This window comes from Gossypium hirsutum, chromosome A08, assembly GCF_007990345.1.
Source record: "Gossypium hirsutum isolate 1008001.06 chromosome A08, Gossypium_hirsutum_v2.1, whole genome shotgun sequence".
NCBI lineage: Eukaryota > Viridiplantae > Streptophyta > Magnoliopsida > Malvales > Malvaceae > Gossypium > Gossypium hirsutum.
In genome coordinates this window covers 1,903,317-1,917,721 of record NC_053431.1, presented here as the reverse complement: position 1 = coordinate 1,917,721, position 14,405 = coordinate 1,903,317, and the positions used below count along the sequence as shown (strand labels likewise).

Here is a 14,405-nt window from a genome sequence, read left to right as displayed (position 1 = left end):
CATAGCGAAATATGAGGTTTGTATCATGGGACTTCGTGCAACAATTGAACGAAACATCGAAACTTTAGAGGTATACGGAGACTCAACGTTGGTGATATACCAAATCCGTAGAGATTGGGAAGTGAGAGATTCGAAATTATTCAAATACAGCGATCTAGTGGCGGGACTGATTAAAGAATTCAAAGAAATAACTTTTAATTACTTCCCACGAGAAGAAAACCAATTGGCTGATACCCTGGCCACTTTGGCTTCAATGTTCAAAGCAAACAGAGAAACATAAATAATGCCTCTTCAAATGAGCATATATGAAGCCCCCGCACATTGTTTCAGCATTAAAAAAGAGCCAGATGGACGGCCATGGTTCCATGATGTCTTAGAATATATCAAGAATCTAAAGTATCCCGAACAAGCAACTGAGAACGACAAAAGAACAATCAGAAGAATGGCAGCGGGATTTGTTCTTGATGGAGACATCCTGTATAAAAGAGGAAAAGATCAGGTGCTCTTGAGATGTGTAGATATTGTTGAAGCCAGAAAAATACTCGAAGATGTCCATGAGGGAGTCTATGGAACACATGTCAATGGTTTCACTATGGCCAGGAAAATTATGAGACTCGGTTACTATTGGTTGACGATGGAAAGTGACTGCATTAGTTTTGCAAGAAAATGCCACAAATGTCAAATTTATGGCGATAAGATTCATGTAGCCCCGTCTCCCCTTCATGTCATAACTTCTCCGTGGCCTTTTTCTATGTGGGGCATGGATGTTATAGGGCCAATTTCCCCAAAGGCTTCTAATGGACACCGATTCATTTTTGTGGTTATCGATTACTTCACAAAATGGATAGAAGCCGCTTCGTTTGCCAATGTGACCAAGATTGCAGTTTGCAGGTTTTTAAAAAAGGAAATCATTTGTCGATATGGTTTGCCTGAAAGAATCATTTCGGATAACACATTGAATCTGAACAACAAGATGATGAAGGAAGTGGGTGAGCAATTTCAAATAAAGCATCATAACTCATCACCCTATCGCCTAAAAATGAACAGAGCTGTTGAAGCGGCCAATAAGAATATTAAGAGGATTATTGGGAAAATGACCGTGACATATAAAGACTGGCACGAAAAGCTACCATTTGCTTTGTACGCATATCGCACATTTGTACGGACATCTACGGGGGCAACTCTTTTCTCTCTGGTCTGTGGAATGGAAGCTGTGCTACCTATCGAAGTTGAGATCCCTTCTCTATGAGTCTTAATGGAGTCGAAATTAGAGAAAGCAGAATGGGTTCGAGCTCGATATGACCAGTTAAACCTCATCGAGGAAAAATGTCTAAAGGCAATTTGTTACGGACAGATGTACCGGAAGAGAATGATCGCGGCTCATGACAAGAAAGTACGGCCAAGAGAATTCCACGAAGGAGAACTCGTGCTGAGAAAGATTCTCCCAATACAAAAAGACTTCCGAGGAAAATGGGCATCAAATTGGGAAGGACCATACGTCGTAAAGAAGGCTTTCTCTGGTGGAGCTTTGATTCTTACTGAGATGGATGGGAATGAGTTACTTAATCCAGTGAATTCAGATGCTGTAAAGAAATATTATGTCTAAAAACAAATCAAGATGAAAACCCGAAAAGGGCATCTTAAAAAAAATGATTAAGGTGAAAACCCGAAAAGGGCGTCTTGATTAACACAAAAGATTAGGATGAAAACCCGAAAGGGCGTTCTAATGAAGCAAACCCGGGCTTAAAGAACAAGGCGTTTCGAACAGTAAGTCAAACAGCGAGACTACAGTATTTGAAGCATTTCTGAAAGCTCGAAATCTTCTACGCAAGAAGCCATGCTCGAAAAGATTATTGATTAAGAAACGTGGAAGAATTCATGTGTTGAAGATCTAGAGCATTTGTATCCATTGAATGTGATCCCCTCCCTCTTTATGATACTTTTTACTATCCTTGGTTAACTTTCTTTGTTTGTTACCTTTGAAATAAATGAATGTGAGGTACCCTTTTTGTCCCTACCTGACCATTTTCATGCATATCATTATGTGGTTTATTTACATGATAAAGAGTGAAATGACAAACTCTAAACAAAAGAAATGTTAAGCATTACCTGGATAAGAATTTGATAAGTACAAGAGCCTCAAAGCAAAGACAAAGTTCAACCAGGGGCAAAAGAGTGATATCTGAGAAACACAGATTACTCGTGAAACTTGTGGACGGGTACAAAGCATGAAGAGAAAGTCAAGAGTCAAAGCAATGAACGCAGATCATCAAAGATCGTGACGAAAAAGGACATACGACAAACATGCCTAAGACACATAGCATAATCATGTAGGCATAAAGACAGTTAAGACAAACATGTGCATATCATGATAACATCATGCATGACATATCTAGGTACTCTAGTAGAGTAAGAGGATATGATGATAGCTGTACTGAATCAAAGGAAAGACACATAAGTTCAACCAGATGACAGGTTTTGGTATTTTGATTTTTTATTTCTGTTTTCAAAATTCAACTCATATTGCGAGAAATGAGTTGAGCCTCAAGACACGTTAAGGTATTTTCAATTTCTGCTTTTCAAAAAAAAAATCAACTCATATTGCGAGAGGTGAGTTGAGCCTCAGGACACGCTGAGGTATTTTCAATTTCTGTTTTTTCAATTTATGCTTTTCAAAAAAATCAACTCATATTACGAGAGGTGAGTTGAGCCTCGGGCCACATGCCGATGTATTTTCAAAATTTTGTTTTTCAATTTCTATTTCTTTCCAAAAATCAACTCATATTGCGAGAGGTGAGTTAAGCCTCAGGACACGCTGAGGTATTTTCAATTTCTGTTTTTTCAATTTATGTTTTTCAAAAAAAATCAACTCATATTACGAGAGGTGAGTTGAGCCTCGAGCCACATGCCGAGGTATTTTCAAAATTTCGTTTTTCAATTTCTAATTATTCCAAAAAAATCAACTCATATTGCGAGAGGTGAGTTGAGCCTCGGCTCGCATGCTGAGGTATTTTCAATTTATGTTTTTTTTCAATTTATGCTTTTCAAAAATCAACTCATATTGCGAGAGGTGAGTTGAGCCTCGGGTCACATGCCAAGGTATTTTCAACATCTGTTTTGCAAATTCTGTTTTCAAAAATCAACTCATATTGCGAGAAGTGAGTTGAGCCTTGGCTCACGTGCTGAGCTATTTTCAGTTTTTGTTTTTAACGTCTAGTTTTAAAGAGTCAATTCATATTGCGAGAAATGAGTTGAGCTTAGGATCACATGCCGAGTAAAGAATAAAGATTGGAGCCGATTGAAGAAACCAGATTTTGTCTCCCTGAAGTTGCAGTGGAACTGATCGAGGATATCAGATCTTGCCTTTCTAAGGTCGCAGAAGAAAAAACCACGAACCTTATCTCACTGAAGCGATAGAAGAGCAGATTGAAGTTGTAGATCTCATCTTTCTGAAGTTACAGCAAAGCAGATCGAAGCCACAAATTTCATATCCTTGAAGTTTCATTGGAGTAGATTGAAGCTACAAGGCGTATATCAGAAGATGCAGTGGATTGAACCAAAGTTACAAGATACGGTGGACTAGAAAGAGACTACCTGAACAAGAAGAGCACCAAAAAAGTCAAGACTCAGCAAGACTGGGCAAAATTGGCCTTTCTTTGTGTCTTTGCTCTATTCCCATTACACGACAATGAACAAAGAGGGGCAGTTGTTATAGGCCAATTTTGGGCCTGTTTACATCACATAAGCCCATTTACATTAAACTCCAAGACCCAAATATCAAACCCAATACACATCTAAATTAACCCACAATTTTAACGCACAACCCAAATACCTACAACTAACCTAAAACTAAACCTAACAAACCCTAGCCGACTCAGCCACTTGCCCATCTGCCCTTTGACACCAGCCACCAGCACCATCCCCTGGTGCCACCAGCTCTGCTCCACCGGCCATCAACCCACCTGCAAGGACAAGTAAACACGCAACAAATAGATTTAGGCATTGTAAAGGCTATAAAAAGCCATGAAAACCAATATAAAAGAGATTTTTTTCGGTAAATTTTTGATAAAAAGAAAAAACATTCGATTCTAAAATAGCAAAAACAGAATAGCAATTCCAGTTATACGAAATCACAACTATCATACCAAATCAGACGAACCAAGGTACTAAAATCGAAAGCTAAAAAAAAACCTAAGGTGACTATTGTTTTCTGTTTTTTTTTTCGTTTTTGTTTATACATTCAATCTACTCTATTTATATTTATATACATAAATATATAATATAAATAAATAATACAAAAAAATAAAAAAGGAGAGCTTTTTACCTTCACGGTGCCGGCGCTGGCGACGGTCTGGCGATCGGACCGGTGACCGGCCTACCGCCGGAAATCCCCTTTCCACTCCCTTTTCTCTTCCTTCTCTCTTCTTTTTTTTCTTTCTCTCCTCACCAAATGATTTTTTTTTGTTAATTTTAGGCCTTATATAGCCCTCCAAAACGACGTCGTTTTGGGGGCTGCTCTTTACCCCAAAACGGCGTCGTTTTGGCCTAACCCGTTTGTTGACCCGACCCGCTCCAAGGATCCGCGTGTTTTTCATTTGAGGGGCTAATTGTACTTTTAGCCCCTCCGCTTTTTCATGCCTTTACAATCAGGTTCTCTTTGCTTTTAATTCGGCCCTGGACTTTTGTCGTGCTTTTCAATTTAGTCCTTAGCCAAGCGCAGCGTTTTAATAGTTGGGAATATTATGCTTTTGGCCCCCCACAGTTTCATGCGCGTTCTAATAAGTCCTTTCCTCCTTATTTTCTTTCAAATTAGACCCAAAATTTAGTTTCCCAATTCAATTTAGTCCATTTTTTACCTTTTTCTTGTTATTCTACTTTATTATTATTATTATTATTGTGTGTTGTTATATATATATATCTTTAATATATATATGAATATATTTAGGTAATATTATTAATAATTATTAGTATTTCTAATGTGTCTATATTATGTATTATATTATGTATATATATATTTATACATTATGTATACTTTAAATATTATATCTTATATACTATTATGTATATTTTTAGTATATATATATTTGTGGAGCATTGTCAATAGTTTTATTATTATTATTATTTTAATATGTATATATTGCGTATATATTTTAATACTACATTATATATATATTTATATTATGCATATATTTCAAATATTATATATTAAGGATTTCTAGTATCCTTATTATTTACACCCATATACGTACGTATCTATGTAGCATGTTAATAAATTCATTTTGTATTGTTATCATTGCTAATGTATATGTATATATATGTTATATATATATATTATGTATATATATTTTTAATATTATTAGTTATATTTTTATATACTATTCTATGTACATATTTCCATATCATCTTATGTATATATATTCTTAAATACTATTATATGTATATGTATATGTATATTTTTAATACCATATTGTGTATATATTATTATTACATTTATTTTATTCCTACTATATTTATTTTAATATTAGTACATATATTTTATTATTCTTGTATACATATTTTATATATAGTATTATTTTCGTATATCATATTATTTATTATTATACCTATTACTTTCATTATTATCACTTATTGTTTTATTTTAATATTATGTATACATTTTTCATATATGTCAAGTACATACATTTTTTAATATTTATTATATATATATGTATATATTGTATATAAATTTTAACATTACTAGTTATATTTTTACTATCATAGGCATATGTTTCAAACACTGTGCATAGTATATTTCTAACATTATTACTATTCATATATATATATTTACGTACATACTCTTAATATCATTATTGTGTATATATATTCGTCGTTTCCATTGCATGTTTAATTCTAACATTACGTTTAATATCGCATATATTTTCATTGTTTTTTTATATATATTTGTCACACTTATATTTGCTTCAATATATTTCTAGCTTTGTCATTTATTTATTTGCTTTGCATTAGTTCGAAAATCTTATTCTTGTTTTCTAATTAATTTCAATACTTAAGGCAACGTATCGGTTTAACACTAAGTCGCCGATTTCACCGCTATGTTAGGTGAACATCAATCGACTCGTGTTAAAACGGTATGTCCTTCTCAAAAATAAAAAAAATTGAAAATTCTTATGTTTCAACCAGATCACAGCTAAATGTTACATTGAACTCGTATTTTTAAAAATTAAGGCGACACGTATTTTACAAGATACCAATTTTGGGCGTTGCGAGGGTGCTAATACCTTTCTTGCACGTAACCGACTCCCGAACCCTAATTTTTCTCTGGTTTTTGACGTAGACCTAAACTTGGCCTTCTTTTTGTTTAAAAGAGATAAATTTATTAGGTGTCCGATCACACCTAAAAAAAAAAGATCGGTGGCGACTCCCCTCTTTATTTCAAAATCAAACTTCAGTTTTCAAGTTTTCACTAAATCGCCTCAATTAGCGACCGAAACCAAAATTTTACGTCACTACAATATGAAATTGACGGACCAAAACTTGTTTAAAGCAATGGTTAAAGCTTTTATTTGACTTTTATATAATTCTGAGTTCAAATTTTAACATCTTTTCCTCCTCCTCAATATTATAACAAGGAAAAATATAAATTTTTAAAATATTTTTACATGTATTATTTTCTGTAAATTCAAAATTGTTATTTACTGTTATTAAAAACAATCAGTAATTACTAGTATTATTATTCACATATGAATTGAATAAATTTGTTGAATGTTGGAATTTAATAATACAAATTTATTTTACAGATTTCAAATTAAATTATAAAATTTAATGATAATTATTTGAAAGTTAAAATTGACATCAACATTAAAATTACTATAAATATTGAGTATAATTTTATAGGTTTAATATAACATTTTGTATCTCTTTTGTTAAGAGAATTCAACATATTTTATCTCAATAAGAAAGGTGGTTCATATGACACATTCATAAAGAAGATAATCAAGCAACGGACTTCCTAGCTAAAATGGCCTTTGCAAATGAGGAAGATCTATACTTATTTGAAAACTCACCAATATTGAAGATTCAAGAAACTTTAGAAGATAATATTGCTAGGGGTTCCTTATTCCCTAGTTCTTCTTTGTAATCTCGTGTTTTTCCTTTAGACTATCTTTTCACCCAAAAAAAAATATATATTCGGTACCCGAAATTGACATTTTTTCTTTTTTTTTGGTACTTAATGTGGTGCCTTAATTTGACAAATATGATACATGTTATTCCAATATATTAATGATGCTTATTTTTTAATATGGTGACAGAAGTAACCGATACGCCTTTTGTGTATTGGGGTAATTTGTATCACATTTGTCAAATTGATGTATTCCATTGAAAAAAACTTAGATACTAAATTAGAAAAAGGTGACAAGTTATAGTACCAAATGTTATATTAACTCAATTATATATTTAAAATATTATCAAAAGGTTAAAATATGTCATAAATTTATGTACTCTTCACAAATTTAGAATTTAGTCTTTATATTTTTATTTTTAGGAATTTAGTCTTTTTACTTTTTAAATTTTAAAATTCAAGTTCAACTGTTAATATTGTTAAAATTATTTTATTAAATTCAAGTTTATTACACCGTTATTGCTTTAGTTATATGGTCACTAAATAAGTTTTTATTTTATTTTAAAAAGTCACATCAACAAATTTAATAAAAAAATCAGTGTTAAAAACTAGACTGAATGTTAAAATTTAAAAAGTAGATGGGCTAAATTTATTTTTAATTACATTACTATCAAGTGAATATTTTTTTATTTCAAAATATTACACCAAAAGATTTAATAAAAAAATTTAATAGTGTTAATAATCGGACCTAAATTTTAAAATTTAAAAAGTAAATAGACTAAATTCTGAAATTGTAAATAGTACATGGACCTATTACATATTTTAACCATTTAAATAGAATCAAAATACGCATATTCATGCAATATATCATTATCAATAAAAAAATTTGAACGCAGAGGAGAAAAGACGGTCGAAGCCGTCAAAAAGGACACTTGGAGGAAATCAAAGGTCACGCACAGTTAAAATGCTCCCCCAAAATTCGAAACACACAGTATAGGCGCGAAAACTAAAGCCAAAGCCAAATGCAAAAAAGGAAAACACAAGGCACGGAAAAATTCATTTGTGATTTGTGCAGAGCAGACAACGGGTAAGCTTTTCTTCAAATTTTATTTTCTCTCTCAGCTCACTCTGAGATTCGTGCCTTTTTCAATTTAAAAAAATTAATATATATTTTTTAAATTTAAAATTTGTCTTCTTTTTTTTAATTTTTATTTTTTCAGGTTAATCAGCTTTGGAGCTTCGTTCACAGATTTTTTTTTTTCTGGTGTTTTGGGAGTAAGTTGCTAAACCTTCAATTTTTGTTTTAGTTGCTGTAAAATGATGTTGTTTCTCGTCCTTGTTTTAGTATTCTATACTTTGTTACGAAGTGAGCTTATGGTAGACATTTTATGAAGTTTTTGTTTGTTTAACAAGAAAGTCTAAGGAAAAATGGAAAAAGGAAGTGGAAATTTTGAAATTGGTGATCTTAAGTTGCTGGGGCTTAGAGCTTTTTTTTTAGGTTGACATTTTATTAAGTTTCTGTTTGTTTAACAAGAAAATCTATTCTATCAAAAAAAAAATCTAAGCTAAAGAAAGAGAGGAAGGAAATGGAAAGATTGAAATCGATGTCCTGCTGGTTTCAATTTAAGCTGGGGTTTAGAGTTTCTTTTGGTTGAGAGTTTATGAAGTTTCTGTTTGTTTAACAGGAAAATCTAAGGAAAGAAAAAGAGAAAGGAAATGGATATCTTGAAATCGGTGCCCTCTTGGTTTCAATTTAAGCCAGGGTTTTGTGTTGTTCTAGGGTTTGGACTTTAGAGTTTTCCTATTTTATTTTATTTTTCAAAAAAGGGTTTCGTGTTTTGTCACTTTCAGAATGGTTTTAACTACTGTAATTCTCTTTATAAGATCAGTTATTGTTTCCTTTTCTCCTTTTGTTTTTTCTTCCAACATTTATTGTAATGGGAATGGAAAATGGTGTTTACTGTTTCTAGTTTTCCATGTTGTTTTACTCTTTCTTACTGTATAAATACTTGAAACTTTTATTGCTATGAAGAATTCTTACATTGTTTTCCTGTTTGCCTTTTCTCTTTGCAAATTCATGTTACGAGCAGCGGTGCATCCTTTAAACTCTTTAACCCTGTGAAAATAGCTTGATAATCGGTAACAAGATGAAGGCGCACATGCATAGGAAAGCCAAAGGACCCTCTAATATCAACTCACAACAGGTAGCTTTTGAGCTAAAGAATAAGGTGAATCTTGCGCTGAACAAGTTAGCTGATAGGGATACATATCAACTAGGAGTTGATGAGCTTGAGAAAACAGCAGAATGTTTAACACCAGATAAGATTTCCCCATTTTTGTCGTGTATATTGGATACTGATTCAGAGCAGAAGAGTGCTGTTAGAAAGGAATCTGTCAGGTTGATGGCTACATTAGCTAGATTTCATCAGGGCCTTATTCTTCCATACCTAAGTAAGATGGTTGCTAGCATTGTTAAGAGGCTTAAGGACCCAGACTCAGTTGTGAGGGATGCTTGCCATGAAACAATTGGTGTTTTGGCTTCAAAATTGAGTAATCATGAAGATGATAATAATGAAGTTTTTGTTACGTTGGTGAAGCCACTTTTTGAAGCATTAGGTGAACAGAGTAAGCATGTGCAATCGGGTGCAGCATTGTGCTTGGCAAGGGTCATTGACAATACTCATGATCCTCCAGTTTCCATTTTGCAGCGGATGTTGACTCGGACCATAAAATTGCTCAAGAATCCACACTTAATGGCAAAATCATCAGTAATTGAGTTAAACAGAAGCATTATTCAGGTTAGTTTTAGCTTGGATGTCTAAGAAATGACGCAGCAAGTTACATATAAGTTGTTACTGTTTCAATAATGGAGTTCGTTTTATCTGATGCTCCTTCTTTATCATTGTTTTCTGTCTATTGTTTATAATATACCTGCTTAAATTATGGTAAAACTTGCATTTTAATGTTCATTCCAGGCAGGTGGTGCTACAACACAAAGTCTTCTCGCGGCAGCAATGCCTAGCATTCAAGAAGCCCTCAAAAACAGTGACTGGACAACACGCAAAGCTGCTTCTGTAGCATTGGGGGAGATTGCTTCAAGTGGTGCTTCTTTTCTGGGATCTTTCAGGGCTTCTTGCATCCGTTCCCTTGAGTCTTGTCGTTTTGACAAGGTTAGAATTTGTTAAGGACTTTTACTCTAGGGAATTTGCTCATTGATTGTACCATATTATTAGGTTCTTGTCTCTTATAGGTCAAACCAGTTAGGGACACAGTACTGCATGCCCTTCAGCACTGGAGAAGCATTCCCGGACCTGATACTTCTGAACCTTCTGAGGCTGGATCTTATGTAAAAGGTTTAGGAGCTGGTGCCCTTTACTCTTTATTTGTACAGAATCTTACCTTCTGAATTTTTTTCACATATCATATATAGTTTAGGTGGCATTTGATTATGATAAACTAGTCTCATTAAGTAGCTTCTGCAGCTGGATTAGGAAGAAGTCTAAATTTGACTAAATATGATATGGTGATATTTTGTTTATGTTACTAGTCTCTTCCCTCTTCTTAATGCTCCTATTTGCTTGTTTATACTTTCTGCAGAAAACTTCTGTGGAGGTGATTCCTGTGACATAACAAGTAACAATGACTCTTGTTGGAAAGATGTCTCAGGGAAGAAAGTTACTACAAACCCAGCTATAAGAAGGATACCTCTGTCTGTTAGAAAGACATCTCAGAATTATGTCCAAGACCCTCAACATTGCAAAGATGATGATTGGCATATTGAAATTTCTGTTTCAGAGAAACATAATGTTTCTTTACCAGACCTTCAGAATGAAGAATCTGAAGGGAGCACTATCACCAAGACACTGGATAGAATGATGCCGGACACTACAAGTACACAAGATATAGGGTATGAGTTTGTCCCAGTGGATGACAAACAAGAGTGTTCTTCGGTGTCTAACCTTCTTAGTGACAACTTTGGGTCCAAGTTTGTAACTGTTGCTCATGACCATATAGCTGAGGGACATTGGCAGAAGTCTATGGGACGAAGCCAGCGGTTTGCAGGTGAAGAAGTTAGTAATGAAGAAGATGGTGTGTGCTCTGGAAAAATTAGGGACCGCAGAAGTCTTGATTCAGCAGTCAATGAATCAAGTCCGGAGACCGTTTCAATGTGTTGTTCACGGATTGAGAATAAAATTGTTGGCATTCAGAAACAGCTTTCGGAGATTGACAGCAAGCAGTCCAGCATGATGGATCTTCTCCAGGTAAATCTCAATAGACAATAGTTGCAAAACATTATGCTTTCCAATGTGCAGATTTCATCACTATGAAGGACTGACCTTGGCAGATTTTATACTTTTGAAGAATATAAAGTTGAAATCTGGAGCATATGAGTCATTATACTCACTGATCTTGTCTCATCCTATTCTGTCCATTAATCCTAGGCCCCAATTCAAACTGAGCTCTATTTGTATTATCTAGAGGTCTTGAGTTTTTTTATTTTCTATCTCTATGTTTGAAAAAGTATTCTTCCAGTTGTAATTGCTCCACGGCTGATATTAACCTTTTCATTGCAAAGAATTATATTATGAATTTTATTTTTTTTAGGTGTTTTCAACTGGTATAATGGATAGCATGTCCATGCTACAGTCAAAGGTCTTAAGTTTAGAACATGTAGTAGATCGTATGGTGCAAGACGTTATGCAGGGAGGGAAGCATCCTGGTTTGGTGAATTCCAGACTTGAGAAGCAGGGTGAAGGTGCTTCTTCCAGACTGTCTTCGTGCACTCCAAGGGCTTCCGTAGATATTTGTAACAGACAATCTTCTTTGCTGTCAGTGAAGAATTCTGATGTTTGGGAGGAAAAAACACTTGGTAGAAATAGGTCACCCAATTGTGCAAAGCAGGGCATGGAGATATGGACTAATCATACTGTAAAATTTTGTAGAAATCCAACTGGGAAGGAAGTGCACAAAAGCTCTGGGCATGGGGGACAAGGCATTGGCCAGATCAGAAAAAGTGAAGCTGCCTCTACTTGTTCTTCCATTCCAAATGTGAGTGGCAGACAGAAGTATCCAGACAACAAAGATGGTCTATGGCAACATGTTAAAAGTCTTCTATGCCAAGGGGACCTAGACTCTGCGTATGCAAAAGCTCTATCTTCTGGAGATGAAATTGTCCTCATTGAGCTTCTTGATAGAACTGGTCCTGTTCTAGAAAGTCTCTCCCAAAAGAATGTCTACAATATTCTCAGTACTTTGGCATCATACCTCTTGGAACAGAGGTTTATGAACTGTATTATCCCATGGTTGCAGCAGGCAAGTTATAGATCATATTATTCAGACTCCTGATATACATGATTATTTATCACATTCGGGAAGATGATAGGTTTATATCTGTTCCTTTGAGATATATAATAGAACCTAATGATATGGCCTTTAATATTGTTAAAAACATTCATGCATGTTGTCTGGTCAGTAATGTTGTGCACTTGTGCCCTACTTATCTTGCTTTTCCACTTGATTGCCTAGGCATTGTAACTGTGTATGGCCGTCCAAGGGTGAGTACTTGACGAACATGGTTGTTTTCTATTTTCTCTCTAAAGTTCTATCATTTTATTAATTGCCCCTCTAATTTTTTCCATGTTTTTCCAGTAATGCTATTTGTACACCTTCAAACTTCAAGTTAAGAAAAATTATTCTCTTGGTTTAGTATTAAACATATTACCTGACAAAAAATGTTTCTTGATGTCTTAAACATATTACCTGTAAGAAATACTATCAACCATCAAAGATGTTTTTCTAATAATCTTGAAAGCCAAAATCATAAAAGCTGTGGTGACGGGTTAATGCTCTTGTTCTGTGTGATAATTTGGCTTGTCTTGTCTTGAGCCTTGTAGTGGCTTATCACTCAAATTTGATACATGAAATTTCTATGTTTTCAAGCAGTACTTTTAACCCACTATGATCCTTGGTTTTTAGGTGGTTGATTTGAGTGCTATACATGGACCAAATCTCCTTATTCCCTCTGCTAAAGTAAGAAGGGAGATTTTATCTGCAATTCAGGAGGCCATGAACATGGAATTTTCTAACCCTGCCGAAAGAAGATCAGTTACATCACTGGCAATAAGGTTCCACCAAGAATGGGGTAAGTAAATATGCTTGTATTTGATTTCATTTGTCACCCTGGCTAGAGTAGAGAGAACAGCTTCCCTGTTTCTGAATTTCCTGAATCTACTCCTCCCATGCAAAATGGGAAAGAGGAAATAGTAAAAAATAAAAATCGCTGAAAGGATTTGAGAGGACTCGTAGTTCATAATTGTGCTTGATCTTGATTCATGTATCCTCAAATAAGACTTCAAATTTATGTCCTTTAGATATGAAAGACATCTCCATTAGTTTGTAGCTTACCATTGTCATTTTCTATTTTATCACAATAGTATTTGCTTTCACTTTTAAGATTTCCCGACTAAATGTCAGTTTCTTGATGTTTACTCAAGGCTATGCCAATATACCATTCCTTTATGTGACAACTTATTACTGCATACTTGGCATTGTCAATAGGGTTATTATCCTATACAATGCCAGTGGAGTAAAAAGCTCCAAAAGTGGGTCTGGGTTGATGCCATTTCTTTTTAGGTATAATAAAATAATATTAAAGAATTAAAAAGAACACTTGGCATTTTCTTAGACCTGCTTGTGGAATTTTTTTACTCCACTAGCAGTGGACAGAATAATTATCGTTTGTCAATATAGTTGCTTTCAAGAAAGTAAATTCACTTGTTAGTTCTTGATGTATATTTTTTCTTTATTAACAGGGAAGTGCTCATAGTTATGAAATCGTTGAACAAAAATTCTGCTCTTGTTCGGTTCATCGGAAGAACAGCACTAAGCGGTATATGCTTTGTCCCTTGTCCCGATTGTTTTTGCTGTATAAAGGTCCATCTTTACGAAGTATTCTATAATTCATCTGTTCAGGTACCCTCTGTCTTTTATTGCAGTAGTGCATGTGGATTGTTTAACTTGTTTTGGTTATTAGGGGTCGAAACCATTTTTTTATTTCGATTTAAAAATGATGGATCGACTTTTTGGAGAGCGAAAATGGAGTCGCTACCAATCTTTTCTTGTTTAGGTGTGATCGGATCACCTAGAAATTTAGGTTGTTTTAATAAAACATTTTGGTTTACTAAAATAATGATTTTGGTCTACGAAAACATGAGAAAATAGGCTCGAGAGTCGGTTACGTATGAGGAAGGATTAGCACCCTCATTATGCCCAAAATTGGTACCAA

General features: G+C 34.2%; 1 protein-coding gene across 1 annotated transcript; it reads left to right on the top strand.

The window, feature by feature from the left end:
• Nucleotides 1–8,017: 8,017 nt before the first annotated feature.
• On the top strand, nt 8,018–14,216 carry LOC107926339 (TORTIFOLIA1-like protein 2). The gene is made up of 9 exons (XM_016857173.2): nt 8,018–8,207; nt 8,341–8,395; nt 9,211–9,918; nt 10,096–10,290; nt 10,371–10,473; nt 10,718–11,382; nt 11,726–12,433; nt 13,097–13,262; nt 13,933–14,216. The coding sequence occupies exons 3-9, from the start codon at nt 9,268–9,270 to the stop codon at nt 13,944–13,946; spliced, it is 2,502 nt and encodes an 833-aa protein (XP_016712662.2). The 5' UTR covers nt 8,018–8,207; nt 8,341–8,395; nt 9,211–9,267; the 3' UTR covers nt 13,947–14,216.
• Nucleotides 14,217–14,405: the final 189 nt, after the last annotated feature.